Consider the following 27,676-nt stretch of genomic DNA (forward strand, 5'->3'; position numbering starts at 1 on the left):
TATAATAGGCTTTAGGTTCATTCCCCTCACTAGAACTGACTCAAGTGTTCAGATTAAGGTAGTTGGGGTTGGAGTTCTCCTGCCCCCTTTTGACTGGAGGGTTCCTGAACAGACTCCCTGAACTTTTCTAATCACTGTCCACAAATCATGTTCGTGGGCCTCTCAAGCCCCAAACAACAAGTCCACCAGGAGCGATCTGAGGAAGGCCTGGGAAGTGTGCCTGCCCCGGGTGTCAGGAACGTGCATCCCAGCGTCCCTGGAGGTTGAGCACCCCCAAGTCACCTGGCTGCAGGGCTATTCCACTTTAATGGCTCTCTTTTGAACCTGTCATGTGGGTCATTTGCTTAAGAAGCAATGGCTCTGACAAAATTAACTTTGTAGAATGTAGTTTCCTGTTGAACTTTCCTATCTCTGTCCCAATCAACTTGCATTTCCACAGTGGCCCAGAATCAGTCCACCAGAGGTAGGTCTCTTCCCCACAGACCCACAGGCAGAACTTTGTTCCAAATACAGAGTGGTGGCATGTGGAATAAGAAACACTTGTCTGCAAACACTTGAGTCCATGGGCTGGCTTAGAGCAACTACCCTGGTATCATGGTCTCTGTTCAGAATGCCTGAAACTTATACATTTACCTCAAAGTGTTTGAATGGCCTTTGCCCCATTCCTGTATGCAGGGATCACTGACCCATGAGAGGTAAAACCCATTTATTTTGTGCTTATGAAGTAAGTGCAGGTTCTCTGGGCATTTGTGCCTCTCTTCCTACCAGAACCCTGTGAGCCAGGGGTTGTTACCTACTCAGTTTAAGGAGGACACGAGGCACAGAGAGGCTGAGTAACCTGCCCAAAGTCACACAGCTGGGAAGCGTGGTGCTGGGACACCAGCCTGGCTATGTGACTCAGGGTCCACCATCTCTGTGGTGTCTGTGATGCTGAATCCGGCTTCAAGCTGGGTCCACCCTGAACCATACTCACTCATGATCTGAAACTGGATTAGTTTCTGCGAAGTTCAGGGCCGTTGGCAGTTGTGATGCTCAAATGCAAACGAACACATGAGATTTGTAAATAATCAAAAGTCAGAGAGAGGCCTGGTGGCATTACTGGTGCAAGAAACACTGCCTGCTTGCCCCAAGAGATGTGCCAGCTCTCCTTAGGAAAGTGGGGAGAGGACTGTGAGCAGCCCTCCACAGGGGAGAGGAAAACATGTGTTTGGTGACAAGAAGGTAACCGAATGTCTGTCCTCCCAGGCCAGCAGGACTCAATGTGGCCCACGATGGTGCCCTCTATCTGCTCACCTCCGCTGGGGAGGACGTGCTCCCCAGAACAAAATTTCCCCTGGTGATCTTTGCAACCCCTTTGCTATCTGTCAATATTTACTCTCTGTAACATGGAACATTACCCAAGATAAACCATATGCTAGAGGTATTAGTCTGCTAGGGCCCCTGTAATAAAGTATTGCACCCTGGGGGCTTAAACAACAGAAAAGAGATTTTCAAACAATTCTCTCACAGAAGTGGGAGGCCTGAAGTCCAAGATCAAGGTCATTGGGGAGGGCCATGCGTCCTCTGAAGACACTGGGGGAGGATCCATTCCTGGGCCTCTCTCCAGACTTCAGGTGCTGCCTTGGCTTGTGGCAGCATCACTCCAGTCTTCACGCGGTGTTCTCTGCATGTGAATCTGTCTCCAAATGCCCCCTTGTATAAGGACACCGGTCATATTGGGTTAGGACTCACCCTACTCCAGAATGGCGTCAACTTAATTGCATCTGTAATAACCTCATTTCCAAATAAGGTCATGTTCAGAGGTACTGCAGGTTAGGACTTCAGAGTATAAATCTGAGGTGGACACAATTCAAGCCATGACACTCAGTGAGTGTACTGGATGTGTGCACTTGACTCTCGGATAATTTCCCCCATAGCCCTGGCTGCAAATTGTCCATGTGAGGTCTTCTCCTTTCCTTCCAGCCAACGGGATGAGACAAGAGGAACCTATGAGCAGTGCACGTCTGCACTGTGATAGTAACAATCTCTCCCACCAGCTGGAGTTAGGGAGCCATAGCCTCCACAGCTCCCACGAGGCTCTGGTGCATCCCCATCTCTGGCCCTGCAGGAACATCTCCAGGCCTCTGCTTCCTGGTCAACAAGACAAGGGTGATAAACCTTTTCACCAGGATGCCACGAGGCACAAAGGACATGATGGACGTGACAATGATCTGTGAACCATGCCTCATGGCCCTGGATGCTTTGTCAGGAGGAGCAATGTGCTTTGTCAGGAGATGCTTTGTGTGTAGCAGCGAACAAAAGGCGTGGTGCCGTGGCTGAATCTCTTTCTGTTGACCCTGTGATACACAGGCTCTGTAGAAAAAGAGTTGATCTTGCCCGTTAAAGTTGTTGGGTGAAGGAAGAGTGTGTTACTGATTTGTGAACTTTGTACCCAGATCACTTTATCATACTTCTTGCATTCTTACTGTAGTTTGATCCATTTTCGGATATTCAGCTTGCCTTTCACAAAGTCATTAAGATATAGAAATATACTGCATCATTTAACAAGAGAATCTACTCTTGACACTCAGTACTTAAATAGAAAAACCTTGCAGACTTTGCTACCTTTGCTACCTTTTGGGGACGGGCAGAAAACCAGATGATGGAAGATGGGCACTTTGCCAAGTGAGGGGGAGGCAGGAGATCTTCCTGGTTCAGTTGCTGCCCTTCCGGAGCTGCCAGATCCATTGGGGTTGGAGACAAATGAACTGATGACCAAACAGAGTGGTGGGTACTAGGGAGAGTAGAAACCAGGATGAGGAAGCAATTGGCTGGGGCAGGGGGAGTCAGGAAGGCTTCACAGAGGAGGTGTCCTGTGTGGGGAGGCCATTTCAGGAGGAGGGACCAGATGGCCACCCAAAATTTGCTGATATGAACAAGGGGTGGAGGTTTTCCTGGCCTAGGCAGAGACTGTGAGGTGCTGTCTTTACAACTATCACAGCTGATACCAGATTACTTTGGACCTTTTATAACAATGGCAACTTCACCTGGCTCAACTAATACTGATTCCAGAAATATGTGACATGCACCTCAAATTTAGTTCTTGTGTCCATATAACAGTATATGGTGCAGGGGTTCTCAGCCCTAGAGCCCCTCTAAAACAGACCCATGCCTGAGCCACAGTAGTTTAACCTGTTTGTCTGGAACTGGGCTCAGGGAAAATCCCTTGCCAGGGGCTAGCCTCCTGGTCTCTGTGACTCCCTGGGATCTCCGGTTCCCAGTCCACCCACGTCCACTCATATGAGAAGCAGCAGGGGATGATGGAGCAGACACTGGTTCTGCTGGGAGTCCGGACACCTTTCCACATCTCCTGGAGTCAGCTGCTTACTCTGAGATCCTTGTGTGTTAAGGGAGACATAAGACATAAGAAACCGCCCCCCCCCCCCCCCGCACCGCCCCCCCCCCCCCCCGCCCCCGCCCCAACCCCGACACTCTCCACGCAGGGGCTACTATGAGCATAATGCAGGTAAAGGCTGGCACAAAGCCTTTTCCTTTAGAGTGAGTGTAAGCAGTGGGTCCCACGCACGTGCCACGGCAACGGTCCCTACATTTGTCCTGCTGAAGAAAACATCTCATCACTCCGGTTTCCAGCTTCCACTTAGGGCAAACTGCAGCTTCCCCTTTCCTTTCCCTCTCCCACTCCATACCTGCACCAACAGCCTCACACCCACTTCCCTAGCCTCTATTGCTGTGACTCTAACCTGGCTCCTCCAGCACTCAGGTGGCACTGGCCACACTACATCCAGGCGACTGGGGTTTCTGCTTGTCGGATCTCACCACCTGGTCATTGCTTCCACCCCTGCACCCGATGACAGGGGTTGTAGGAACCAGGACAGGACTTGCCCACAGCCTGTCGTATGGCGGGTTCTGGGTGTAGAGAGGCTGGGCGGAGGGAGATGTCGCAGGCCACCACCTTCCTCCCTGTCCCCGGGGTCCTAGGGCATCCCCTCACCTCTCAGGGCTCTGGGTATGGGTCTGTGGTCAAGCATGGGCCCCATTTTGGGTTCTTCTAGAATAGAGTGACCCGCTTTTATTGGGGGGTTACATTAGACAAGGTAAGCTGCCCCCTCGGGAGGAACGGTGCAGAATTCCAGCACTTTTAACGCCCCAAGAGACAGCATAGTGCGAGGCGTTGCGCACCAGTGGGGAAACTGAGGCCGGGAGGAGTAGGCTGAGCGCCCAAGGTCACGCGACTCCTCGGGCGGCGGGGTGTATAGATTGTGGAGTTGGGGTGCGGGCCTCGCGCACGCGCGTGGGCCTCGCGCGCCAGGCCCGCGGCTCAGAGCTCGGCTGTCGCAGCGCGGTCGCGGGAGGACCGAGGCCGGGGCGCGGGCGGCGCCAGTGCGCAGGCGCGGCGGGCGGGAGGGGACGCGCTCGGGGCGCGCGCGCGGGGCAGCCGGCGCCCCAACTCGGCCCGCCGCGCCCCGGCGCCTCGCCGCCCGCCCGCCCGCCCGGCGCCCCGGCCGGCGAGGGGCGCGCCCGCTGCATGGCGCTGGGATGGCGGGGGCGCCGCGCGGCCGAGGCGGCGGCGGAGGCGGAGGCGGCGCGGGCGAGTCTGGGGGCGCCGAGCGGGCGGCGGGGCCGGGCGGCCGGCGCGGGCTGCGGGCGTGCGATGAGGAGTTCGCGTGCCCCGAGCTGGAGGCGCTGTTCCGCGGCTACACGCTGCGGCTGGAGCAGGCGGCGACGCTGAAGGCGCTGGCCGTGCTCAGCCTGCTGGCGGGCGCGCTGGCCCTGGCCGAGCTGCTGGGCGCGCCGGGGCCCGCGCCCGGCCTGGCTAAGGGCTCGCACCCCGTGCACTGCGTGCTCTTCCTGGCGCTGCTCGTGGTCACCAACGTCCGCTCGCTGCAGGTGCCCCAGCTGCAGCAGGTCGGCCAGCTCGCGCTGCTCTTCAGCCTCACCTTCGCTCTGCTGTGCTGTCCCTTCGCGCTCGGCGGCCCCGCCGGTGCCCACGCCGGGGCGGCAGCGGTGCCGGCGACAGCCGATCAGGGAGTCTGGCAGCTCCTTTTGGTCACCTTCGTGTCCTATGCCCTGCTGCCCGTGCGCAGCCTGCTGGCCATCGGCTTCGGGCTCGTGGTGGCCGCCTCGCACTTGCTGGTCACGGCTACGTTGGTCCCCGCCAAGCGCCCACGTCTCTGGAGAACGGTAAGTATCGCCGCGCGCCCTCGATCCGGTCTGGGACACACCTGCTCTCGGGAGGGACTGGGAACGCGGGGAGAAGGGTGCGAATCTACCGACTGGGCAGGTGGAGAAACTGAGGCCCCGAATTGGAAGGGGGACGTTCAAGGTCACTCAGGGAATTGGGGACACATTGAGGGCTGGCACCCTGGGGCCGGACTCTTTCCCGAGTTACAGTCCACAAGCGCTCCTGGGTGTGGAGTGTGGAGACCCGAAACTAGCGGGTGTGGAGAGGGCAAGGATTGGCCCAAGGTCACACAGCTGGTGAGCGGCCGGTGAGGCCAGAGCTCTGGTCCGATGCTGTCTGGCTGCACCCATCCCCAAAGGATGGACAAAAAGTAGGTACGAGGAGCCGGCCTCGGCAAGCAGGATTGCTGCGGGCTGTGCGCTCAGCCCAGGGCTCCTCTCTCTTGCGCCTGGAGCGCGGAGCGCGTGCTAGCCTCGCAGAGTCCCCCTCCCAACCCTGCCATCATGGGGGATGTGGGAAGCGGGTAAAGACTTTGGCCCCCTCCAGCCACCCTGGCTCCCATTTGCGGATCCGTTTGGGGTCCTGAAAGACAGGGTTTGCCAAGGTCGCACAGGGCTCTCTCTGGTCCTTCTCGACCTGCTCTGCCTCAGCCGGCATCCAGGCTCGCAGCGCCTGAACTTAGTCACTGTTTTTCCCTAGGGGCAAGATCCTGGTGAGGACCCCATGCTGACTGCTTCCTAGGGGCTCCTCCCCAGCCCGAGGACCCCAGGGGTTTTAGGCAGGTGTCTTCCAGCCTGGTGCTTTTCCGTGCAGCCCAGCCCATCCCACCTAGTCTTGGAGGGCCCAGAGGGAGGGTTTTGTTTCTCCCTCTGGCTTTATTTTGGCTGGAGGGTGGTGGGAATCTGATGGGTTGGGGGAGCCCATCTAAAGAGAAAAAGGGGGATGTGAGGAGACAGGGGTGAGGAAGGGCAGCTGGACAGAGCTGGCTTTGGGAAGAACAACTGGGGGTGGGGGGAGTGATGAGAGTCAGATAGCTGGTTCCAGGGTCCCACCAAGGCCCCTCCACCCAAGGACCAAAGGAGGTGCCCCCAGACGGTGATGCCCGGAATGCACAGGGTCAGAGGGGCCATGGGACACCCAGGAGTGACACACGTTTCAGGGCCCAGAGAAGCCAGTGTGTGGTAGGGGCTGTGGAGGGGCAGGGGGAGGAGGAGGGAGTATGTGGGAGGGAGCGGGCTGAGAGGGGCTGGTGGGATGGGGGGAACAGAGGAGGAGAAATAGGGGTGAAGGCCAGAGACTGAGAGGAGGCAGAGATAAAGGCAGAAAAAAAGGGAAAAGGGCCAGGGGGCTGATTGCCCCCAGGGAGAGGAAGGAAGGAGTGGAGAGGGGAGGGCTCCATTCTCCAGCTGGCCTCCCGCCTTGCATCCTTAGGCTTTGAGTGGGGCTTATTTGACCTTCTCAGGGGGCACTCCTGTATCTTCCCCCCCACAGCCCTACTATGTGTTGTGTTTGCTCCCCCCTCCTCCCAGCCAGCTCCCCCCAGCAAGGACCACCTCTCTATCTGGACAGGGAGGGTGGCTCAGTGGCCAGGTCAGCTTCAGGTGAGAGGGGCCCTAAGCTACCTGGGCAGGCCCCGGCTGAGTTCTGGTGGCCCCAGGGGTTCAGGCAACTGCTTCAATGAAAGGCTGTACTATTGTCTCCTTTTATAATCACCAATGTTCTAGGTAGCCTGTAGACATTCCTTTTAGAGAATTAAAAGATTAAGGGAGGGGGGCAGGGCGGGAAGAGTCTGTAAAGGTGCCCCAGGCATTCAGAACTCCACCCTTCCCCCCGGATAAGATGGGCTCCAGTATTCTAGGGAGGAGGGGAGCCCATCCTGGACTTAGGTGAAATCTTAGGGAGCACACACCTGGGTTTCAGTTGGCTAATGGCTGTGACTCCATGGGCTAAGCAGACCCTTCCCTCACTGAGCCTCAGTTTCCCATCCTGTCTTACAGGGCATCACAGCTCACCTTCAGGGCTGTGGTGAAAGTGAAAAAAGTCCACATTGGAAAAACACATATTCAGAATCTTGTGCCACTTCTGAATTGTTGTGGCTTCTTTAGAATGTTGTTATTCAAGTCCACCAGTCTGCACAGGTGGTGGTGATATTGACGGACAGATGGAGATGGATGCGGAGAAACATGCGGTGATCGGACCGCATGGTGCTCCAGGGATTCTCCCTTCCAATGAGAAAATTCTGGGAGTCTGTGAAATCTGTCCTTAGCTCTGCAACTTGGTACTTGAGACTGGTGGAGAAGATGGCACCCACATTTCTGAAGCGTGTTGGTTGCTAGTCATGCTTACGCCTACCTGCCCTCCTGCAGTGCACTCACCTGCTGACAGTTCCACTCCCGCAGGATGGAACCCAGGACAGGCAGAAGCCCTGCAGGACACAGGGTAGAGGCCAAAAGGAGGCAGAAGGGCTGGATGGATGAGCCAGTCTGTGCTGGGGTGCTGTCTTTGCTGCAGATACGCAGCATGTCGTGTGCTTGCTGGAGAAAGCCTGTGCTGGGGCCTGAGATCTGGGTTAAAGTGTGGGCTCCTCTGGCCCTCCATAGAGGGATTCCAGGGGTTTTCTGCAGCAGTGCTGGGCTGCCCTGGTGTGCTTTGGGGCTCTGTAAGGCTCAGGCTAGCCCAGATGCTGGGAGGCAGAGGAGAACACGCAGAAAGCCAGACATGTGACTGCACAGCTGAAATTTGGGGGGCTGGTGCTCCTCCCTTTCCCGGGAAGGTGTGTCTGCTACTGCTTTCCCCTGGGGCAGAAAGAGTTTAAGGGAAATGGCCTTACTCCCCTGTGGCCCAGGACCAAGGCTGGGCCCCATAAATATAGATCGAACGGAGTCCCTTCTGTGTCCCTTGCTTTCAGGGCCCAGTGGTTGTACCTCAGCACAGTTACTTTTATTTAACTGGGTGACATGTCAGAACTGAAGGCATCCCATGCAAGAACACCAGAAGCCTGCTCAGAGCCAGCAGCAGTGGGCAGGCTGCAGAGTCCTGGGCTTTCAAGGGTGGGGGAAGGAGGGAAGCTGGCAACGTCAGACTTGTCCCTTGCTGACTTGCATACTGGAGGTGGCTGTGCTCAGGTACAGGGCGGGGAAGTAGAGTCAGGGGAGTGCTTGTGAAGGTCACTGCCGAAGGTCATTGCCGGGGAGTGGTGGTGGGGAGGATGGGTGTCTCTGGAGATGGCTCGCTGGCTCATGCTGCCTGCCCTACCCCCCAGGTGTCTTGCCAGCTTCCTCCTTGTGCTGCCCCTCTGCTCACAGCTCCCAGAGGCCTGCTTCTCAGCCAGGTGGGGCAGGGCTGCTGTAGTTTTCAGAAGGGGGACAGTGAGGGTCCACTGCAGCGTGCAATTTGCATTGCAGTGTGGCGTCCTGTCAATATAAAGGAAATATGTTTAGTGCCTGAACCACGGAACGGTAACAGAAATCATGGCTGCCCTGGGGAAGTGGGAGCTGGCCAGATTTCCATCCCCAGCCCACCCCCTCCACTCCCCACCTTGTAGTGTGGTCTGAGCTCTTGAGGAGCTCAGAGTGCTGGCATGTGGAGCCATGTGACTGATCTCAGAACCTCCGCGCGTGCTGGCGGTGCTGGCTGCCACACGGGCTTTGGCAACCCATGCCTCTTGCCCCTGTGTCTCCTACTCCTCCTTCAAGGCAGGCCTCTGGGGCGTCTGTCAGGACCTGTGTCCCTCCCTCAGCCTAGCCCCTCCTCAGGCGCCCCCCACCCCAATTCTGCCCTGCCCCACTGGCTGGCCCTCTTCCCCTCTTTGTTTAGTTACTAAGTTGTGTCTGACTCTTTGCGACCCCATGGACTGTAGCCCACCAGGCTCCTCTGTCCATGGGATTTCCCAGGCAAGAATACTGGAGTGGGTTGTCATTTTCTTCTCCGGGGGATCTTCCCAGTCCAAGGATCGAGCTCATGTCTCCTGCACTGGCAGGCAGATTCTTTACCACTGAGCCACCAGGAAATCCCTCTTCCCTCTGGTCCTCTGCAGACTCTCCGCACTCCCTGCACCGGACCCTCTCCTGACCGCCTGTGCAGCCCTGCCCCACAGCTGGCCCCTCACCCAGCGTCGCCCCTTCTCCTCGGGCTGGACTCTTTCCCAGGTGGGGCCCTCTTCCTGCTCCCCTAACCAGCCTCCTGGCCACTGCCACCAGTACCTCCCTGCCCCCCAACCCCCACCCTGACTGGTTCTGTCACCTGTTTGTTCACCTGCCTTGGCTGAGCCGAGCAGGGAGGAGGAGGCGGCTCCCCGGCACAGGCTTGTCCTGGGCTGGCCGCTCCTCCCCCAGGCCTCCGGTTGCTGGGCAGGGCACAGCACCGGCTTCCCATCCTCTGCACCTCTCAGCCTGGGCAGTTTCCAGCGCATCTTCTAGGCCTGCAGGTTCGTGTCCGTGGGCATCCCATCAGAAACTCCTGAGTCCTTGGAACCTGGGCTCCCAGCCCTCTTGTCTGATGGGCGGGTCCCTCCCTAAACCTGGTCTGTTTCCACCACAGCTGTGTCATCCTCTTGCTCGGCAGCCAGCTCCCACAGTAAGAAGCACCTAGAGTTGCCGACACCAGGGCAGCAGGAATTAGGGAGGTAGGGCCTGGGTGGGGAGACCATCCTGCATCAGAATGAGGGTTCCCACCTGCTCCCCCTCCGGGCAGTCCTGGGGGTCCCAGGCTTTCCTCTGCTGCCTTGGATCCCCAGACTGTCCATGTGCTGGAGTCTGGCCCCCTGGGTAGATTCAGCGGCAGGAGGGGGCGTTGCTGGGTACCACTGGAGCAGACACAGCTGTGAAGCCTCTGCAGCTTCTCAGGCTGTGGCACTTTCTTTAGATGGTTCTGGGTTCACATTTGGGTGCCAGATGCTGAGCCAGGGGACAGGACCGCCTGCCCTCCAGGAAGTTAGTCTTCGGGGACCCTGATCAACTACTGGAACTGCAATCTGTGTTGGGGGGAGTGTGTGTGACCTTCGGAGAAGAATAAAGAGGACAAGGCAGAGGGAGGGCTCAGGCCTGCCTCCTGGGGACAGCACACTCCAAGGTCCCGGACAGATGAGGCCAAGAGGCTGCTGGATTCTGGGGCTGCAGGCAGCTGGCTGAGGGAACTAGCTGGTCACCGTGGGGCCGGTGAGGCGGGTGTGGAGGAAGGGGCAGGTGTGGGAGGCCCTGGGGTTTGGGCTGCACAGAATGTTTTGAGGCCTTCCTTAAGCGGGTCCTGTGGGGAAACGTCCCCACCCACTGCCCTTTCCACGGGCTCCCTCCCAGTGGTTCTGGGGTGCTGCCCTTCTCCCCTCACATCTCTGATGTCCAGAGGGCCAGATTGATAGGCCAACTGGCTCTGTGTTGCAAACTTGGAGCCCAGAAATGTCCCTGGGCCATTTCCTGACTCAGATGGTGGTGGGTGGGCTTGCAGAGTGGGTGGGGTGGGAACTCCCTGCACCGCAGGGGCTCCGCTCCAAGCTTTGTAGCTGAGGGCAGGGCCCTTACCCTGTGCCTCCCTTTCCTCTGAGGCCATGTCTGTGGTTGTGTAGGCACAGGTGGCCCCCAGGAGTGGGGCTGGCACTCAGTGAAGTGGAAGCCGTCTCCTGTCATGCACTCATACACGAGCACTCACACACATACAGATGCATACCCTTGCACATGCACACAGGAATGCATGCACCCACATGCAGACTCACATACAGGCACACGCTCACACACTGCACTGATTATTTTTCCCGTTTCCTGGGTAGATGTGTTTTCCCTGAGGAAAATGGGGTCTGGGACCCTCCAGCCCCGCGACCTCAGAGGCCAGCCCTTGGAATGAGACCAGGCCCCAGACTGCACCCAGATGGGGAGGCTGGGTGAGGGGGGCCATGCATGTAGGCCTGAGAGCCATGGGGTGACAAGGACCAGGATCCCCGACTGTCTGGGGCTCTCTCCCCTCTGTCTGCTCTGTGTGAGTCTCAGCAGGGCAGGCTGGGCTTCCTTGTGCACACATCCGTGTGTGGGGCGTGGCGTGAGAATGACACTCACTGCCTTCACTGCCCCAGTGCAGGCTGCCCCTCAGTGCTGCGTCTGTGTCCCTCCTGTCCTCGTCCTTCCTAGATCCTGCTTTTTCTCCTGCAGCTCCCGACCCTGCCTTCCTGCATTGGAGGGTGGCGGGATCTGCTTTGTACCCGAGCTGCCGGTGTTCACATTGCCTCCAGCCGAGGGAGAGCTTCTCGACTCCTGGGTCTCTGGGTGGGGCTGTGCAGAGCATGGACGCAGCTCTGGGGATGGGGCTCGTGTGTGTACATGTGTGCATGAATGTGGGCACAAGTGAGTGCACATGTGTAATGTGTGTGCATCTGTGTGGGCATGTAGTTGCTTGTGTGTATACCTGTGCATGCGTCCTCCTGTACAGGAATGTGAGTGTGTTCATGTGTGTGTGTGCACGTATTGGTAGCATCCAGAGGCCCAAGTCCCACCCCAGACCTACAGAGTCTGGGTCCCTGGGTTTGAGGCCACCCACTGTTCTTCCAGAATCAAGCACCCGCCTTGTGCCAGGCTTGGTGTGGGGTGTGTGGTCTGAGGGCCCACAGTCTGCACACAGGGATGGAGAGCAGGGCCATTGTGTGTATAGGTCTGGAGTCAGGGGCATTGGTGAAATGGGCAGTGTAGCTAAGAGGGGGCAGGCCAGGAGTCATGGTCCATAGTGATCCTGTGGGCAGTGGGGCTGCTGCAGGCCCAGACCAGGGTGTCCTGCTATGCTCCTGAGGGGTGCCCACGTGAGGGGTGCCCAGGTGAGGGGTGCCCAGGTGAGGCGGTGCCCAGGTGAGGGATCCAGGATGCCCATTGAGGGACTAGAGTGTAGGGGAACAGGTCGTCTGCCCCAATGAGTAACCTAGCTGCAAGGGGATAGGATGCCAATTAGGGACCCTGGGGATGGGACTCCCACCTATGATGCCTCAGGAGCTCTGGAAAGCTGGGTGTCCCTCTTGCCGTCCCCACTCTCAGAGGGGAAGTCCTCCCCAGGGCCACATTCCCAATCTGAGGGCGGATTTGTGTTTTGACTCTGAAGTACAGAGTAGCTCTACCAGAGCTCAGTTTTCCCTGTGCTGAAGTAGACCCTGACCTTTGGGAGCACAGCTTCCTTCAGTGGGTGAATGGGCCTTATAGCTCACGAAGCAGCTCGTCTGGGGCCCAAGGCACCATGTGCCCGGGCTGGACGTCAGATGCCACACTCTGGACAAGGAGAATGGCCAGCTGCAGAAGGGCCTGGCTGCTCCAACCCGGGCCGGGCCTGGGACCCTGGCCCCGTGGTCTGCCCTCCTGCGTGACCTGTCATCACATGCAGTGTCCCCCCACCGCCCTTCTCGGCAGCTGCCCCATGAGCTCCTGGGAGACTGCAGCCTGGGTGCCTCCCGCATCTGCACTGGCAGCTCCATGCCGCATCTGAGCATCTGAGCGAGGTGTGTGCTCTGGGACTCTCTGTCCACTGCTGCTGGGAGAACTGGGTTGTGAGCACTGGTGGTCAGGGCGGAGGGTGCTCACTGAGAGCCTCGTGCTGGAGTGCTGTGCTGAGTGCTGGCCTTCTCTGAAAGAGTGTGTTTTTCTTGGTGCCTTTGCCTAGTTTCCTTATGTGAGAAACGCTGTCATGTTGTTGGAGTGTGTTGCCTTCTGAATCATCCGTGGCCAAAGGGATCTGAAATGTGTGCTCTTTGAACTTGTTTTGCAAGATGGCTGCTTTTCCAAACACACTCACCCTGCTCTATGGACGAAAAGCTCAGTGAGCACATTTGGGGAGTCACTGGTGTAGCCTAAGGATTTGGGAATATCTCTGCTACTTTATTGTAAAGCAGGTCTTTATCTGCAGGAATCACAAGTGGTTCCTGGGCCCTCACCATGTCCCTGGAGGACCCTGTGCAGTGGGATCCATTCCTGAAGTCCAGTGTGTTCAAGGGTCCGAAATGATCGGTGAGGTGAGAGCCTCTGTGGGGCTAGAGTCGGTGTGTGACCAGTCCCTGTGTGCACACGTTTGTGCACTGTGCCTCGCCCCGCCCCGCCCGGCTCCCACCAGCTCAGCATGCCCCAGAAGCCGTGTCACTGCAGACACCAGGACACGCTGACGCCTTGCCTCTCATGTGCCTCTGTCGGTCGTGGAAACGCTGGGACCCCTCCCCACTGCCCGGCTGATGACAGATGCGAGAGCTGAGCTGCAGTCTTATCAGGTCTTGTCTGAGACAACCTGGAGAGAGGTTGGGCAGTGCCCCTGGCAGTGCAGGCGTCTCCCTGCACCTCCCTCCGCCCCTTTCCAGGGCTGTGCCAGGGCCAGGCCACCTCCCCACCCACATGCCCTCAGTTACTCATTCAACAAACACCAGAGCACCTGCTATATTATGAGAGGTTCCCGGATCTATCGCGGACCTGACAGACTGAGGCCCCTTGAGAGGCAGCAGCAGGTAGGGGAGGTGACAGATGAGTTAATAGTATTGGAAGATAGTAACTTCTAAAAGCAGCAGAAGGAGAGAAATAGAAACAGCCAGCAGGAGAATCCAGAAGCTGAGGTGGAAGTGTGTGCACTTTTCGCCAGGGGTCAGGTAAGTGGTTTTGATAAGGTGACATTTGAGTGGAGCCCCTGCAGGTCAGGAGTGCATCAGGCACTGTGTAGGAAGGGGGTTCCTTCCCAGGAATGCAGGACAGAGGCCCCAAGCAAAGTGGGCCAGGCCAGGGGTACACGAAGAGGACAGGCTGTAGGGCATGAGCCACAGAGAGTTTTGGGCCCAGGGAGACTCAGGACTAGGGATTTAGAGCAGAGGACCGTCCAGGAGCCTCAAGGGCCAGGAGGGGCACAGGCTTGGGTTAGGAGGCAGCTTGGCAACCAAGCAGCGGATGGCAGGGAGGGCAGTCAGGGGGCCCTGTGTTGGAGACAGAGCCGGTAGGATTTGCTGGTGGTGGAAAAGGGCCGTGGCCTGAGAGGTTTCCAGGGGCCTGGATCAACTGAGGTGGGAGAGGCTGCTGGGGTGAGTGCTGGGTGCCACCAGGGGTCCCACCAGGGCCTGTCCCAAGCAGGCTTGAACGGACACCCAACAGGAGACATGCATGGACAGGGGAGGGGGATGACTGGCTAGGCCAAGCTGAAGGTATTGGTTTGGGGGTCTTTGGCACAGGGATGGGCTCCCAAGTGGAGTGTGGCTGAGATACCACAAAGGGTGGAGTTTGGGGTAGAGAGGGGTCCAGATGCGAGGCTTGGACCAGAGGATGCTGGGGAGGGTGCCCATGGAGGGGAGCTCATGGCCTGAGCAGGGTGGGCTGGACATTGGGACCTGAGCCTGGGTTCAGGATATGAAGGTGGTCCTGACCTGGTCACAGACCACCCAGCATAGCTGCAGAGGGGACGGAGGTTGGAACACCACGGGGCCTTTCCAAGAGTTTTGCTGAAAGAGGAGAAAACTGGGCAGGCCCAGGAGAAGAAGAGGAGTCTCATTTTCAGGAGAAAGAGAGCAGTAGGTCCCAGCTGGAGGGTTCAGGGAACCCTGGGGCATGGGCAGTGGGAGTGGCTGGGCCAGGCAGAGAGAGGGGTGGAGGGACAGGTGAGGATTGGGATGGAGAAGCTCTCCGGGCTACGGGTGTGGGGTGGTGCACTTACTCCTAGGAGACGCCTGGGTGGGCAGGCCCTGGCGTTTCCTCCAGCGGTGTGTGGGGAGCTGGATTTTACCAGCCCGGCGTTTCCAGAGTGGGAGTGGCAGGAGAGTGTCCTGCTGGGCCGTGGAGTTTCAGCTGGAGAAGAAGAGAGCTCTAAGGGCAAGCCTTCCAGGGGTGAGAAAGGTGCAGATGGGGTTCCTGGCAGGGCCCAGGCATCCAGGGGGGTGTAGGCTGCAGGGGATCCTGGGGGGTCTGGATGCTGAGGCCAGGTATGTGGGGGAGGTGCCCTGAGGCCAGGAGTGAGGGCAATTACAGGGAGCCCGGGAGGTGGGGCTGCTGGGTGTGCCCTGCCCTCTGCAGCTGGGGGCCCTGCCCTTCCTCAGGACCCCTGTGTCTGTAGATTGAGGATGCTGGTGGGGGTGGCAAGGACCTGTCAGTCCCGGGAGGCGTGTTCCGGGCTGTGTGGTACTCAGCCTCCACCCCAGCACGGACCCTTCCCCAAGCTCAGAAGCCTCAGCCTGGCTCCCCCGTCACCGCTTCTACTGCAGCCAGTGTGAACCAGCGCCCTCTTCAGGCCACACCTGCCAGCAGGTGACCTCTGGGCTTCTCTCTGCCTTGTCACCCTCCTCCCTGGTCACTGATTAGGTAGCCAGTCTTGAAACATCTCTGTGCCCTGTGGGGCAGGACCTGGGCCTCTTGTCACTGCTGTGCCTGTCACCTTGGTTCCTGATCGTGGAGTGTGTGGGAATTGAGTGGAGGCAGGGAGGCAGGTGTGCTGGGGGCTTTAGCATCATGTGGACGGCCTCCTCCTTTGATTTCCTGGGGGAAGATTGGCAGGTTTGTGAATGTGAATTCAGAGCATCGGGCAGGGAAGACCCCCTATCTCTGTTCCACTCTGCCTGCTAGACTCCAGCTGTGGGGCAGGCCATCGGGCTCTTCTTTGTGTGAGTGTCTCAGATGGTGTTGACAAGGCAGCCAGCTATGCATCCAGCTGGGCCTTGGTATCCCTGGGGATCACTGTGGCCACAGAGTAAAGGGCAGGTGTGAGGAAGGTGGGTGTAGAGGGGGTGACAAGGGGACCCAGCTCACCGCCACTCTGCTACTGATTTTTCCCTTGACCAGATTGCCCAGCCTCTGCCAGCCCTTCTGCCCGTTGGCCCGCGCCTCTCCGCCCAGACCTCACTGGGGACCTCCACTTTCCCCTGTTTCTGCCACAGGCCACCTGAAAAGCCCTGGCTTCCAGGCTCAAGTGTGACCTATGGCTTCGTGCACCCTGTGCTCAGCTGACCTTGGGTGCCTGGCCCCTCAGTTGGACTCTTTGTCCTTGTCCTGACAGTGACAGCTGAGGGCTTCACCGCAGGGGTGCCGGGCTGGACAGCATCTCAGAAGAGGCATCCTGTGTGTTATCTCGTCTCCATGTTCAGAAGCTTAAATTGAGGCTAGGACGGCATGCAGAAGCCATGAATGATTAAGGCTCTACTGGGAGATGAGTGTTTTGTGCAAAGACTCACTGTTATTTAAATTTTTAGAAACCTGTCCAGCCCTGTACCTGTGGGTGTTTTAAACACACTTAGTATGCTTTTAAATATTGATTCTGCCTGCCTGCCTGCTAAGTCACTTCAGTGGTGTCCGACTCTTTGCGACCCTATGGACTGTAGCCCACCAGGCTTCTCTGTCCATTGGATTCTCCGGCAAGAGTACTGGAGTGGGTTTCCATGCACTTGTGCCATGCACAACCCTGAAGGCTGTCCCCTTCAGGGGATCTTCCTGACCCAGGGATCGAACCTATGTCTCTTATGTCTCCTGCATTGGCAGGCAGATTCTTTACCACTGGCACGACCTGGGAAGACCAAATATTGATTCCACCAATGTGCAGTGTGTTGTTTCATATACTCTGGTCTTCCTGGTGCCACCAGAAAAGCACCTTCATCAACAGACTGGCATGAACTGGTCCCAGAATACAGCAGGTGGTCCTTTAGATACAGAAGACACTGTCTGGTTCGGGGGCCCAGTGCAGCTGCCCTGGGAGCACAGTGCTGGCCGCCAGGACCTGCACTGAGACCGACTGGACTGGCCTTGGAGAAGCATGTGTGTTCCAGTCCTGCACCTGGAGAAAGCATGGATGCTCCAGCTAGGGGGGCGCTCAGATTTGGAGGTGTTCAGGGTCACAGTGAGGGTGAAGGGTCACATGCAGGGTCACAGGGAGATGATGAGGTCATGGAGATGTCAGGACCTGACTTGGAGATGGTCAGGTCACATGGAGATACTCAGGGTCATGTGGAGATGATGAGATCGTGTGGAGATAATCAGGGTCACAGGGAGATAATCAGGGTCACATGGAGATGGTCAGGTCACAATGCGACCTTCCAGGTAACGGCAGGCACCATTTTTATTGGACTTTCGGCTGTTCTCCTAGACTCCTCTCAGGATGGCCGTCCCTCTCTCTGGGGGGCAGAGGTAGGATCCAGGAGGTGGTTTGCAGGAGAGTATTTTGTACGCAGTCCGTGTTAGGTGTAAGTGTGTGTCCATCCTCTGCCAACTGTAAGTGGGCGAGTTGTCCCTGTTGGGTTTGCTGGGGGCTCACTCCCCTGCTGGGGGTTTAGGGAGATGACCACTGGGTGCTGGGGTCCTGTGGATTCCAGTTGCTTGGCCTGTCTCCTTGTGTCCTCCTGTGAACAGTTTCCATGTCTCTAGATGGATGTTACTGCCCACTGCGACCTTCCTGGGCTCCCTGTCCTTGTCCCTCAACTCTCCCTGTTCGGGCCACCTTGCCCGTCACTGCCTGGACTCTGGCAGGTGTCCTCTAATTGTGGACTGCTGTCCCATCTGCCACTGTGTTTATTTGTCCTGTGTAGTCGTGTGTGATATCAGTCTTGGGTGGGGAGTATTTCGGGTTAATCCATGAGGAGCGGTGACACTCAGAACCTGCAGGAAATGCTGGAGTTTAATCAAACAAAATCATCCATTTTTACAGTGACTGTGACGGGGGTGGGTGGGTGCAGCGGTTTTATGAACACTGCAGCCTCACAGGGAGGTGGGTGGGTGCCCTTTCTCTCTCAGTGGCCTGGGGGCTCCAGGGGGATGTGCTGGGGTTCTGCTGGTCCATGGAGGCACCTCTGTCTGGCCCTGGGCCCTGTGGCCATGAGAGGTAGGTACAGGTCAGCGGAGGAGGCTGAGCAGGGGACATGGGGTTTGATCCTTCCCCAGCCCTGCCACTCTGTGCGGTGTGACCATCATCTGTCGTGGGTTCCTGTGAAGTCCCCCAGGCTCAGTCCTGGGCAGTCTGGCCTGGACTTGCGATTAGGCAGGTGAAAGCAGGAAGTGGTCACACACTGCGCTCCTCAGACTTTCTGCCTTAACTCCCAGGCTGGACAGAAGCTGCCCTGGAAGGGTCCTTCCTGGCCAGGTCCCTTTCTGGCTTCTCGTCTGTTGATGCGGAGTGAGAACTGGAGCCATCAGAGGCTCTGGACGCTGTATTTTCTTCATCTTCATACGTGCAAAAGTCCACTTTGTACCCAAATGCCATTCTTTCTTCTTTGTTTTTAATCCGCTCGCCTTCGCTGCTTTTCTCCAGAGCCTTCCATGCTGCCTTTATGGGAATAACCACTCTGTCTGCACCTTCGACACTTCTAGGTGTAGTGTTTCTTTGGGCTGTTGTAATGAAGTGTCCAGACTGGGCAGCTCAGACAGCAGACGCCCCTTCTCGGCCTTCTGGAGACTGGTGTTTCGCGAGGCCCCTCCTTGGCTTGCTGATGGCTGTCTTCTCTGTGTCTTCGGGCAGCCGTCCCTCTGTGTGTGTCTGTGTCCTCATCTCCTCTTACAGGGACACCAGTCATGTGGGATTGTTCTGGATATTGTTTAGTCACTAAGTTGTGTCCGACTCTTTGTGACCCCATGGACTGTAGCCTGCCAGGCTCCTCCGTCCATGGGGTTCTCAGACAAGAATACTGGAGTGGGCTGCCATTCCCTCCTCTAGGGGATCTTCCCGACCCAGGAATCGAATGCGTGTCTCCTGCGTTGAAGGCGGATTCTTTACCACTGAGCCACCAGGGAGGCCCCTTGTGTTGGATTAGGGCCGCCCCAATGGCTTCACTTTCTCTTGATTACCTCTTGAAAGACCCTGTCTCCAAGTATAGCCCCTCTCTGGGGGATTGGGGGTCAGGACTTCCACGTGAATTTTGGGGGACGCACCTTGCATCCTTGCCCACTATTCAATGACATGAAGCTTATAGCACAGATGACCCCTCAGAGGGTGCGGGATGAGGCCTGGCTTGTGGCCACATGAGGCTGGCTTGGCGCGTGGGTCTGGCTGGCGTGGTCATTTCGTGGGCTGGTGGTTGGGGGGCGTGGAGGAGCCTCTGCCGAGCCAGGCCCCTGGTGCAGTCCTCTGCATTGTTTTCTCCCCCCAGCTGGGTGCCAACGCTCTGCTCTTCCTCGGTGTGAACGTGTATGGCATCTTCGTGAGGATCCTGGCTGAGCGCGCCCAGAGGAAGGCCTTCCTGCAGGCCCGGAACTGCATTGAGGACCGGCTGAGGCTGGAGGATGAGAATGAGAAGCAGGTCAGTGCCCAGGGCCTCACCCAGAGGGGCGTGGGGGGCCTGGGGTCGGGGGATGGAGCCTCACAGCCTTCTACACCGAGGGCTCTGGGGGTGGGGCCAGCCTGACTCATCTGAGAGTCGGATAGGGGTCTCAGGCCCCCACTGGCCCCTGTGCCTCTGTGGGCCAGCTCCCTCGGCCTATTGGGGAAGAGTGGACAGTTGTTGGGGGCACTGTGGGAGTGAAGGCAGAAGAACTGCCATCTGTGGCCTCAGTTTACCTGCTGGTGATATGTGGTACAGGACTATGGAGGAGATGCCCTGGGGCATTTGCATGCCCTAAGTGGAGGTAGAGGAGAGCTGGACTTGGTGCCTCTGGAAGGGCTGAGTTGTTAGGAAGTGGGGGTCACCCTGGCAGCCCCACAGCTGAGCTTGGCTGAGGCCGCAGAGCACTGTACCCTGTGATCTGAAGGCTTGGAGGAAGCCGGGCTGGGTTCCCCCCGCCCCAGCCGCTGTCAGCTGCATGTCCTGGGCTCACTCCCACAGTGATGTTTCCTCTGCTGCTGTCCTGGGACCACCAGGCTGCTCTGAGCACCCTAGATGAGGCCTTCAGCTAGGAGCCCCCAGACTCCTGGGCTTTATGAAAGTGTAGAGGCTTGTTTTCCTGGGGTGGGGTGGATGGGATGGGTTTATAAATGAGATGCTATTATTGTGGTAAATATAAGGCATGAAGTACTGACTGTACATTTTAAAATGTACATATTTCCATTTATAGGTATTGTAATGATGCCTAGTATTTACAGTAAAAGAAGTAGATGGCTTATGTATATTTAGATCGTGTGTAGATCCGTGGGTGGCTTTGTCTGTGAATGGTGTATGGGTGTGGGAGCTACTTGTCTGTGAGGAAATGTGCACACGTGTGATGTGCACGTGTGCACGTGTGTGTTTTGTGTGCACATGTGTGGATTTGTATTTCTGTACACATGTGTATTAGATATGTGGGGCCTGTGTGCAAATGTGTAGAGGTGCATATGTGCTCATGTTAGTGTGTGGGTATATCCACGTATGTGGATTTGCATTCATGTGGATCTTGTGTGCATGCCTGTATGTCTGTGTTCACGTGTCCATGTGTGTATGGTTGTGGATGTGTGTGCATTTGTGTGTATGTGCGCATGTAGATGTGTGTATATGTGTGCACACATGTGTATACTTGTGCATGCTTGAGTATAAGGAGTGTATTTTTCCAGATCAGCATCATTAGCACCAATGAGGAGTCTTTGTTGCTTAGAGGGCCTTGAACTTTGTGTCCTTACCTTCATCACGTCCAAGAGATCCCAAAAGTGAGTCTTCAGAGTTCTCTCCCCTTAAATACATCTGCTGAAGTGCTGGAAAGATTGATGTGGGGGCCACTCTTGTGTGGATGAATCTGAATCTTCCTTTTCATCCCCTCTGTTTTCCCTCTTCTCCATCTCCTTTCAAATGTTTTCCTTTCCCACATTTTCTAATTTTAAAAAGTTATTTGGCTTTATTGCAGTACAATTGATTTATAATGTTCTGTTAGTTTAAGGTATATAGCAGAGTGATTCAATTATATATATTTTTTTTTCAAAAAATTCTTTTCACTTAGAGATTATTACAGAATAGAGTTCTCTGTGCTGTATAGTAGGTCCTTGTTGGTTATCTATTTTATATACAGTAGTGTGTATATGTTAATCCCAGACTCCTAATTTATGCATCCCCCCAATGGCACCCCACTCCAGTACTCCTGCCTGGAAAATCCTATGGATGGGGGAGCCTGGTAGGCTGCAGTCCATGGAATCGCTGAGGGTCGGACACGACTGAGTGACTTCACTTTCACTTTTCACTTTCGTGCATTGGAGAAGGAAATGGCAACCCACTCCAGTATTCTTACCTGGGGAATCCCAGGGACTGGGAAGCCTGGTGGGCTGCCATCTATGGGGTCACACAGAGTCGGACACGACTGAAGTGACTTAACAGTAGCAGCAACCTTTCCCCTTTGGTAACCATAAGCTTGTTTTCTGTGTCTGTGAGTCTGTTTTTAAGTTCATTTGTATCATTTTTTTTTAAGATTCCACATATAAGCTGTATCATTTGATATTTGCCTTTCTGTGTCTGACTTACTTTGCTTAGGATGATAATCTCTAGGTCTGTCGATATTGCTACATATGGTATTATTTCATTCTCTTTTTATTGCTGAGTAATATTCCACTGTGTAAGTATAGCACATCCTCTTTATCCATTCATCTGTCTGTGGACACTTAGGTTGCTTCCTTGTCTTGGCTGTTGGAAACAGTGTTGCAGTGAACGCTGGGGTGCATGTATTTTTTAGAATTATGGTTTTTTCTGGACTTACTTTCTCTGATTTTGTCTTCATTTCTTTTCTTACTCTTGCCACCTTTCCTACAGATTACCTAGCTTCCACCCTTAAAACGTGTTTAAATGCTTGATGCGCCCTCTGTCTCTCGAGTGGGTCCTGCCTGTCAATGGTGAGGGTGCTGGCCGCACATGTGGGTTCTGCAGATGTGTTTCTCCCCCTATGCCCACATTCCTGCCCTGGGAACACAGTGGCTGAGCAACCTCTCTTGCTCTCATGGAGCAGTTGCGAGCCCAGCCTCTGCTGCTGTTCATATGTGACTTCTCTGCAGCTCTGAGAGCAAGGGTTTATTTTCTCAGTCCTACAGCTGAGGAAACCCAGATTAGTGGAGGCTCAGAGACACGTCTGAGTTCTAATAGCAGGCCTGATGTTCTTAAGCAGGAAATCTACAAAATGGTAAATGTCACCCAGTCCTGTCAACCCAGCTAAACGCTCCGTATTTTCAAGTCTTTGTCCTTATGCACATTCTCTCCCCATGTCATTGTCATTTTGGTGTATACACAATTTTATTTCTGCATTTTGACTTATTTCCCATAGGTGTATCCAGCCGGTGCTCTAAAGGTAATGGAAAACAGCTGCTGCTTCCTGTGTGCGTGTATGGCATCTGACATTTGGATACTTAAAAATGTTTCTTTTTCATAAGCATCTTTATTCATATAGACTTGAAATATCTTTGGTTATATCCTCAGGAGTGCAAATGGGATGTTCTTTCTCTCTCTGGGTCCTGGGCATTTTCCAAAACATGTTGTGCTTCATTTTATCTTTATAAGTAATAATTAGTTACACTGGGCTCTGGGGAGCAGTGGTTGAGTGGGGTCCTGGGGCCAACAGAGCCAGCTTCACAGGGAACCTGTCAGAAATAGAGATTCTCAGGCCTACCCAGTCCCGTGGGTGGGGTGGGCCCAGCGTTCGGGGTTCTGGTGTGTATTCCCACTGTTGCTCGTGACGCACTTTTTCCCTCCCTCCCCTTTTCCCTGCTTCCTGTTAGAACGTGGTTCCTCCCATTTATTCAGATGCTGGTTACTAGCCGTGGCCGCTTCTCCACGTGTGCTTACCATTTGTATTTCTGTGTGGAGTGTGTGTTCTAATCCTTTGCCTGCTCATGCTCTGACTTTCCTGTGGGTTTGAACGAGCCTCTCACTAGAGAAAGGCTGGTGCTTCATCTGAAGGGATCCCCGTGTTGCCCAAGCCTGTTCCTCTAGCTCTGCTTTTCTTTGTGTAAAAACTCAATCTTTCATGTTTTCCAATGTATCAGTCATCTTCCTTGGTGGTTTCATCTATTGCTGCAGAGCTGAGCACACGGAATGTGGAAGTGAGTGAGGACGGGTCATCCCCATGAGTTCCCCTGGCTGGTCCTGCGAGGAGGCGAGGCAGCATCCTGACTTGTTCTGTTTCCGATTGCACCGGCAGGTGGTATCACAGGACAGCTGTCTCCCTGGGCAGCCTTGTACCCAGCACTCAGGTTACTCCCTGCCTCTGGTTTGCCTGACTGTTTTTAGCTCAGGGAGCCTTGTCTCTTTGGGTGGCAGAAGGGAAACCCTCGAGCTCACATGGGGCTCAGGCACCCCTTCGGGGCTCTCAAGCACCCGTAGGCACTTGAGACATCAAAGCCTGCCTGGGGACCGCCTGGCTGGGCCAGGGGAGCCTGCATGTGGCCAGCCACCTCTGCTCAACTCATGCCTCTGTGTCAGTGTGAAAACCGCAGCCCTCTGAGTTGCAGGTGAGGGGTGCCCCAACCATACGGGCTTGTCATCTGTCTGTGTTTTCATGTCTCAGCTCGAGTCGCAGAGCATTCCAGTTCCATAGCTGCTTCTAGAGTCTTCTCCAGGCCCTGACCCCATCAGGCGGCACCCAGGGTGATGTGGGGGGACGTTGGTGGGTGCAGCCTAGTTTTGTGAAGGCGATGCTGGGGGTGCACCCCAGTTCTGGAGGGGTTACTGGGGTATCTGGCTCCAGAGTGACCCCCGTGTGACGGCAGGTATGCCCCTATCAGCCTCTGCAGGAGGTGGGGTGACTCTGCGCTGGGGCTGGAGGGGTGGGAGTGGGGTCCTTGAACGAGGCTGAGTTGGGGAGGAGCTTGAGCGCAGAGGCCGAGCTGGAGAGGGAGGCTGGGCTTTGCACTTTGTGGAAGGACGTGCATGTACATGTGACCATGTGCATGTGACGTGGGGCCTCTGATGTGTTCGAGCAGGTCAGACAGTGGGTCAGATGCAGGTTTGGGGGGGTCGGTGTGGAGGCAGGACTTGGAGGCAGGTCAGGGCAGATACTCTAGATGTTGGTGGGTTGTTCTTTCCTTTCTTCCAGGGTGAGTATCCTCCTGGAGCTATCGCGGTTGGAGGCTTTGAGAGGTAGGCAGGAGAAGGTTGTGCTTCGTGGCTTGAAGCAGATGTTTCTCCTGAGCCCCAGGAGATGTCTTCTCCCTGGGATGTGCCCACTCTGCATAAATCTGCCACCAACATTGTTCTTGCCTATGTTGATTGGTTACTTTTTATTGAAGTGTAGTTGGTTTATAGGGGCTTCCCTGGTTGGCTCAGTGATGAAGAATCGCCAGCTAATTCAAGAGACATGGGTTTGATCCCTGGTCTAGGAAGATCCACTGGAGAAGGAAATGGCAACCCACTGCAGTATTCTTGCCTGGAGAATTCTGTGGACACAGGAACCTGGCAGGCTACAGTCCATAGGGTCGCAAAGAGTTGGACACGACTTAGCGACTAAGTGCACATACTGGTTTACAATACTGTGTTATAAATAGTTTCAGCAAAGTGATTTAGTTGTGCAGGTTTCAGGGTGCACTTCATCACAGCCCTTGGGGAGAGCCTCTGACTGTCGTAGGGAAGGATGCCACCGTGAGCTCTCACCACTCACCTGCTCTCAACCCGGAAGGACCCGTGGGCATTCCATGCCTGTAATCACTGATTTTTAAGACAACCCTGAGAAGAAGGTGATAATTGCTCCAGTAATCAGGAACATCCCCTCACCTCCTACACTGTTTAGAACTAATTAGCCCTGCGGTTGCTGTTTTGAAAGGAAATCCATCTGCTTTGTCTACAAAATCTGAGTTTGTATTTATCTCCTGCCCTCCTTCCTGCACATGTGGGCAGGCATGGTCTCCCAGACTCGTCTCCCAGATGAGTCTCCCAGAGCAAGGCCTCCTCTGACGTTTTCACCAGTGGGAATGTTTGAAGTGGTCGGTTCCCCTCAATGCAGCCCGCAGGAGCAGAGGGGCTGGAGAGGATGGGCACGGGGCCCATCTGCTTCACTGGGCACACTCTCGTTCTGGAAGGTTCTCTGCTGTGCTTTGAAGTAGCTACCTGAGTTGTCAGTGTCCCCGAGGCTGACTCCTATAAGAGAGACTTGTGTATGCTTAAGTGACCCCCCCGCCCCCGGAATCAGAACAGACAGTGGCCCCTGCACAGAGCTGCCCAACTCTGTCCTGTCCTAGTCTTGGCAGAACAGATGAATGAGCTTGATCTGAAAGGGTTCTTTCCTCTAGGTTCTTAGATCTTTAATTTTAGGTCTCTGTGTCCGTAGCTGAGCATGTAAGAACCTTGTTCTGTTTTATAAATCTGAGAACTGGGGCTGGCTTGAAGAATTTAAATGATGTGGGAAGGATAATAAGGCGAGTCACAAAGTAGCTAGTGACTAAGTGAGAACAGCAGAGGCCACAGCCCAGAATCCCCCCAAACCAGCCGTGGCCCACTTTCTCCTTTTATAGCCCATGTCTCCTCAGCCATTGAAAAGGCTCACACAGAGGTTTTGGGTTAAAATATTCCAAAGGGCTGTGAAAGGGCCTTTTTAATAGGTCTCTTTCAGTTTCAGACAAAAGTTGGTTCTTTGAAACAGAAAAGCCTTAGAGAGACTGACCAAGAAGAAAGAGCAGACACAAGATGATTAGGGACGGGAATACACAAGCCACAGAGATAAAGCTGGGTTAAAGAGAGATAAGAGGGAAATACTTAGAGGTTTTTAAATTTTTTTTTGCCAGAATATTTGAAAACTTAGACAAAATGGACAAATTCCCAGAAAGGTGTTAGTTACTAAAATTGATTCTAGAAGAAAAAGAAAGCCTGAAACATCCTATGATCATTAAAACGATTGACTCAGTACTGAAAAGCTTGCCCCAAAGTCATCATCAGACCCCAGTGGTTCTACAGCTGAGTCATAGAAACTTCTGAGGAAAACGTTGTTCCAAGCTGATCATCCATAGGACAGAAACTCCTTGTGAGAGTGCAGGGTAACCTTGCTCATGATTTTGGAGGACGGAGCCAGAATTGCAGAATCTCAGAAATGCAGGTCAGACAGATGCACAGGGGAGCAGCTTCTGCCCCCCTAGTTCTGCATTCATGACTGGTATCTGCCCTGAGGCCCTTTGCCTCTTGGTGCCAAGTGGGTTGGGAGAGGCCCAGCTGGAATTTCTGTGGGGGGTGGTCATCCTTGACCCAGCACATCTGAATGCTTGGCCTATGGCTCCAGGGACCCTGGGATGGAGGGAACCTGGTCTCAGCCAAATGTGGGACTGCATGGGAGACAGCAGCAGTTGGCTCCTGTGGGGAGGCCCAACTGGAGGATGGGGGGGGTCTGAGAAGCATGCTACATGGGGGAGGGGTGTGCCTTGGAAGAAATATAGAAATATTTGATTGGGGCTTTGAAGGTTATGTAGGAGTTTGCCAGGTAGAGGCTGGGAGATGGGGAGCAGTAGGTGGCTTTCACTCAGTAAATGGGGGGTGGGGTGGGGCACCCAGTGGGGTATTCCAGTCAGGGCAGGCAGATTGGTAAGCTGCAGCTTTGTCATCCTTCAGCTTGGAGAGAGCTGGGGCAGAGTTGGACAACCTGCTTCACTGAGTGGGGGTAGGGAGCAGACAGAGACCACTTGGGGGCCTCATGTGATCACAGCTCCCCACTGCGGTCTAACCCTGAGGTCTGAGCCTGTCAGAGCTGGGGAGCATAGGGAAGGGAGTGAGAGACCTCTGAAGGTCACCCCTTAGCTCCTTGGGGCCTCCTCCCTACTGCTCCCTACAGCCTGGCCAAGAAGCCTGGGCTTGCAAGGTCTGACTCTTGAGATCAGTGTCCTTGCCCTGACTGCAGCGGCCACCACTCCAAAGTCCCTAACATGCCTCAAATGCCATTGTTAGGTCATAATTCCAGAATTGCATGCAATTGTTTGCAATGTGTACTCAGTTTGTCATTCTAACAAGATAAATGAAACTTTGACAATTTTGATTTCCCATTGTGTGAAGAAATCTATCAAGAGAAAGCAAATTTCTTTTAAAGTGATATAGGATGGATTTTTAAACAGATCTGACTCATTCACAGCACCTTTAGAAACCACCATAGATGTTATTTATTTTTAATTAAAAAAACCTATTGATCTGTAGTTTACATACTGCTGCTGCTGCTGCTAAAGTCGCTTCAGTCGTGTCCGACTCTGTGTGAGCCCATAGACGGCAGCCCACCAGGCTCCGCCGTCCCTGGGATTCTCCAGGCAAGAACACTGGAGTGGGTTGCTATTTCCTTCTCCAGTGCATGAAAGTGAAGAGTGAACGTGAAGTCGCTCAGTCGTGTCCAACTCCTAGCGACCCCATGGACTGCAGCCCACCAGGACCCTCCGTCCATGGGATTTTCCAGGCAAGAGTACTGGAGTGGGTTGCCATTGCCTTCTTCAGTTTACATACTATTAAGTTCAATTTAAAGTTCAAAACAACTAAATGACTTTTCTGATATTTTGGGTGTGTAACCATTATAATAATCTGTTTTTTGAAAATTTTCAATCACCCCAGAAAGAAAGCTGTACCCATTAGTGGTCACTTCTTATTCTAGACACTGTTAATCTGTGTTCTGTCTCTATGGTTTTGCCTGCTCAGGAAGTTTCTTATAAATGGAATCATATGTATGTGGCCTTTGGTGTCTGGCTTCTTTAACTTTGCATACT

General features: G+C 55.0%; 1 protein-coding gene across 1 annotated transcript in view; it reads left to right on the forward strand.

Annotated features, from left to right (window-relative positions):
- The first annotated feature begins 4,440 nt into the window (after positions 1-4,440).
- ADCY1 (adenylate cyclase 1) overlaps positions 4,441-27,676 on the forward strand; it is a 106,979-nt gene continuing 83,743 nt past the window's right edge. The window contains exons 1-2 of the mRNA XM_027539292.1: positions 4,441-5,181; positions 19,227-19,376. Coding sequence (XP_027395093.1) covers positions 4,537-5,181; positions 19,227-19,376 — 795 coding nt within the window. The 5' untranslated portion in view covers positions 4,441-4,536. The remainder of the gene's footprint in view (positions 5,182-19,226; positions 19,377-27,676) is intronic.

The sequence above is a fragment of the Bos indicus x Bos taurus genome, chromosome 4 (assembly GCF_003369695.1).
Source record: "Bos indicus x Bos taurus breed Angus x Brahman F1 hybrid chromosome 4, Bos_hybrid_MaternalHap_v2.0, whole genome shotgun sequence".
NCBI classification, from domain to species: Eukaryota; Metazoa; Chordata; class Mammalia; order Artiodactyla; family Bovidae; genus Bos; species Bos indicus x Bos taurus.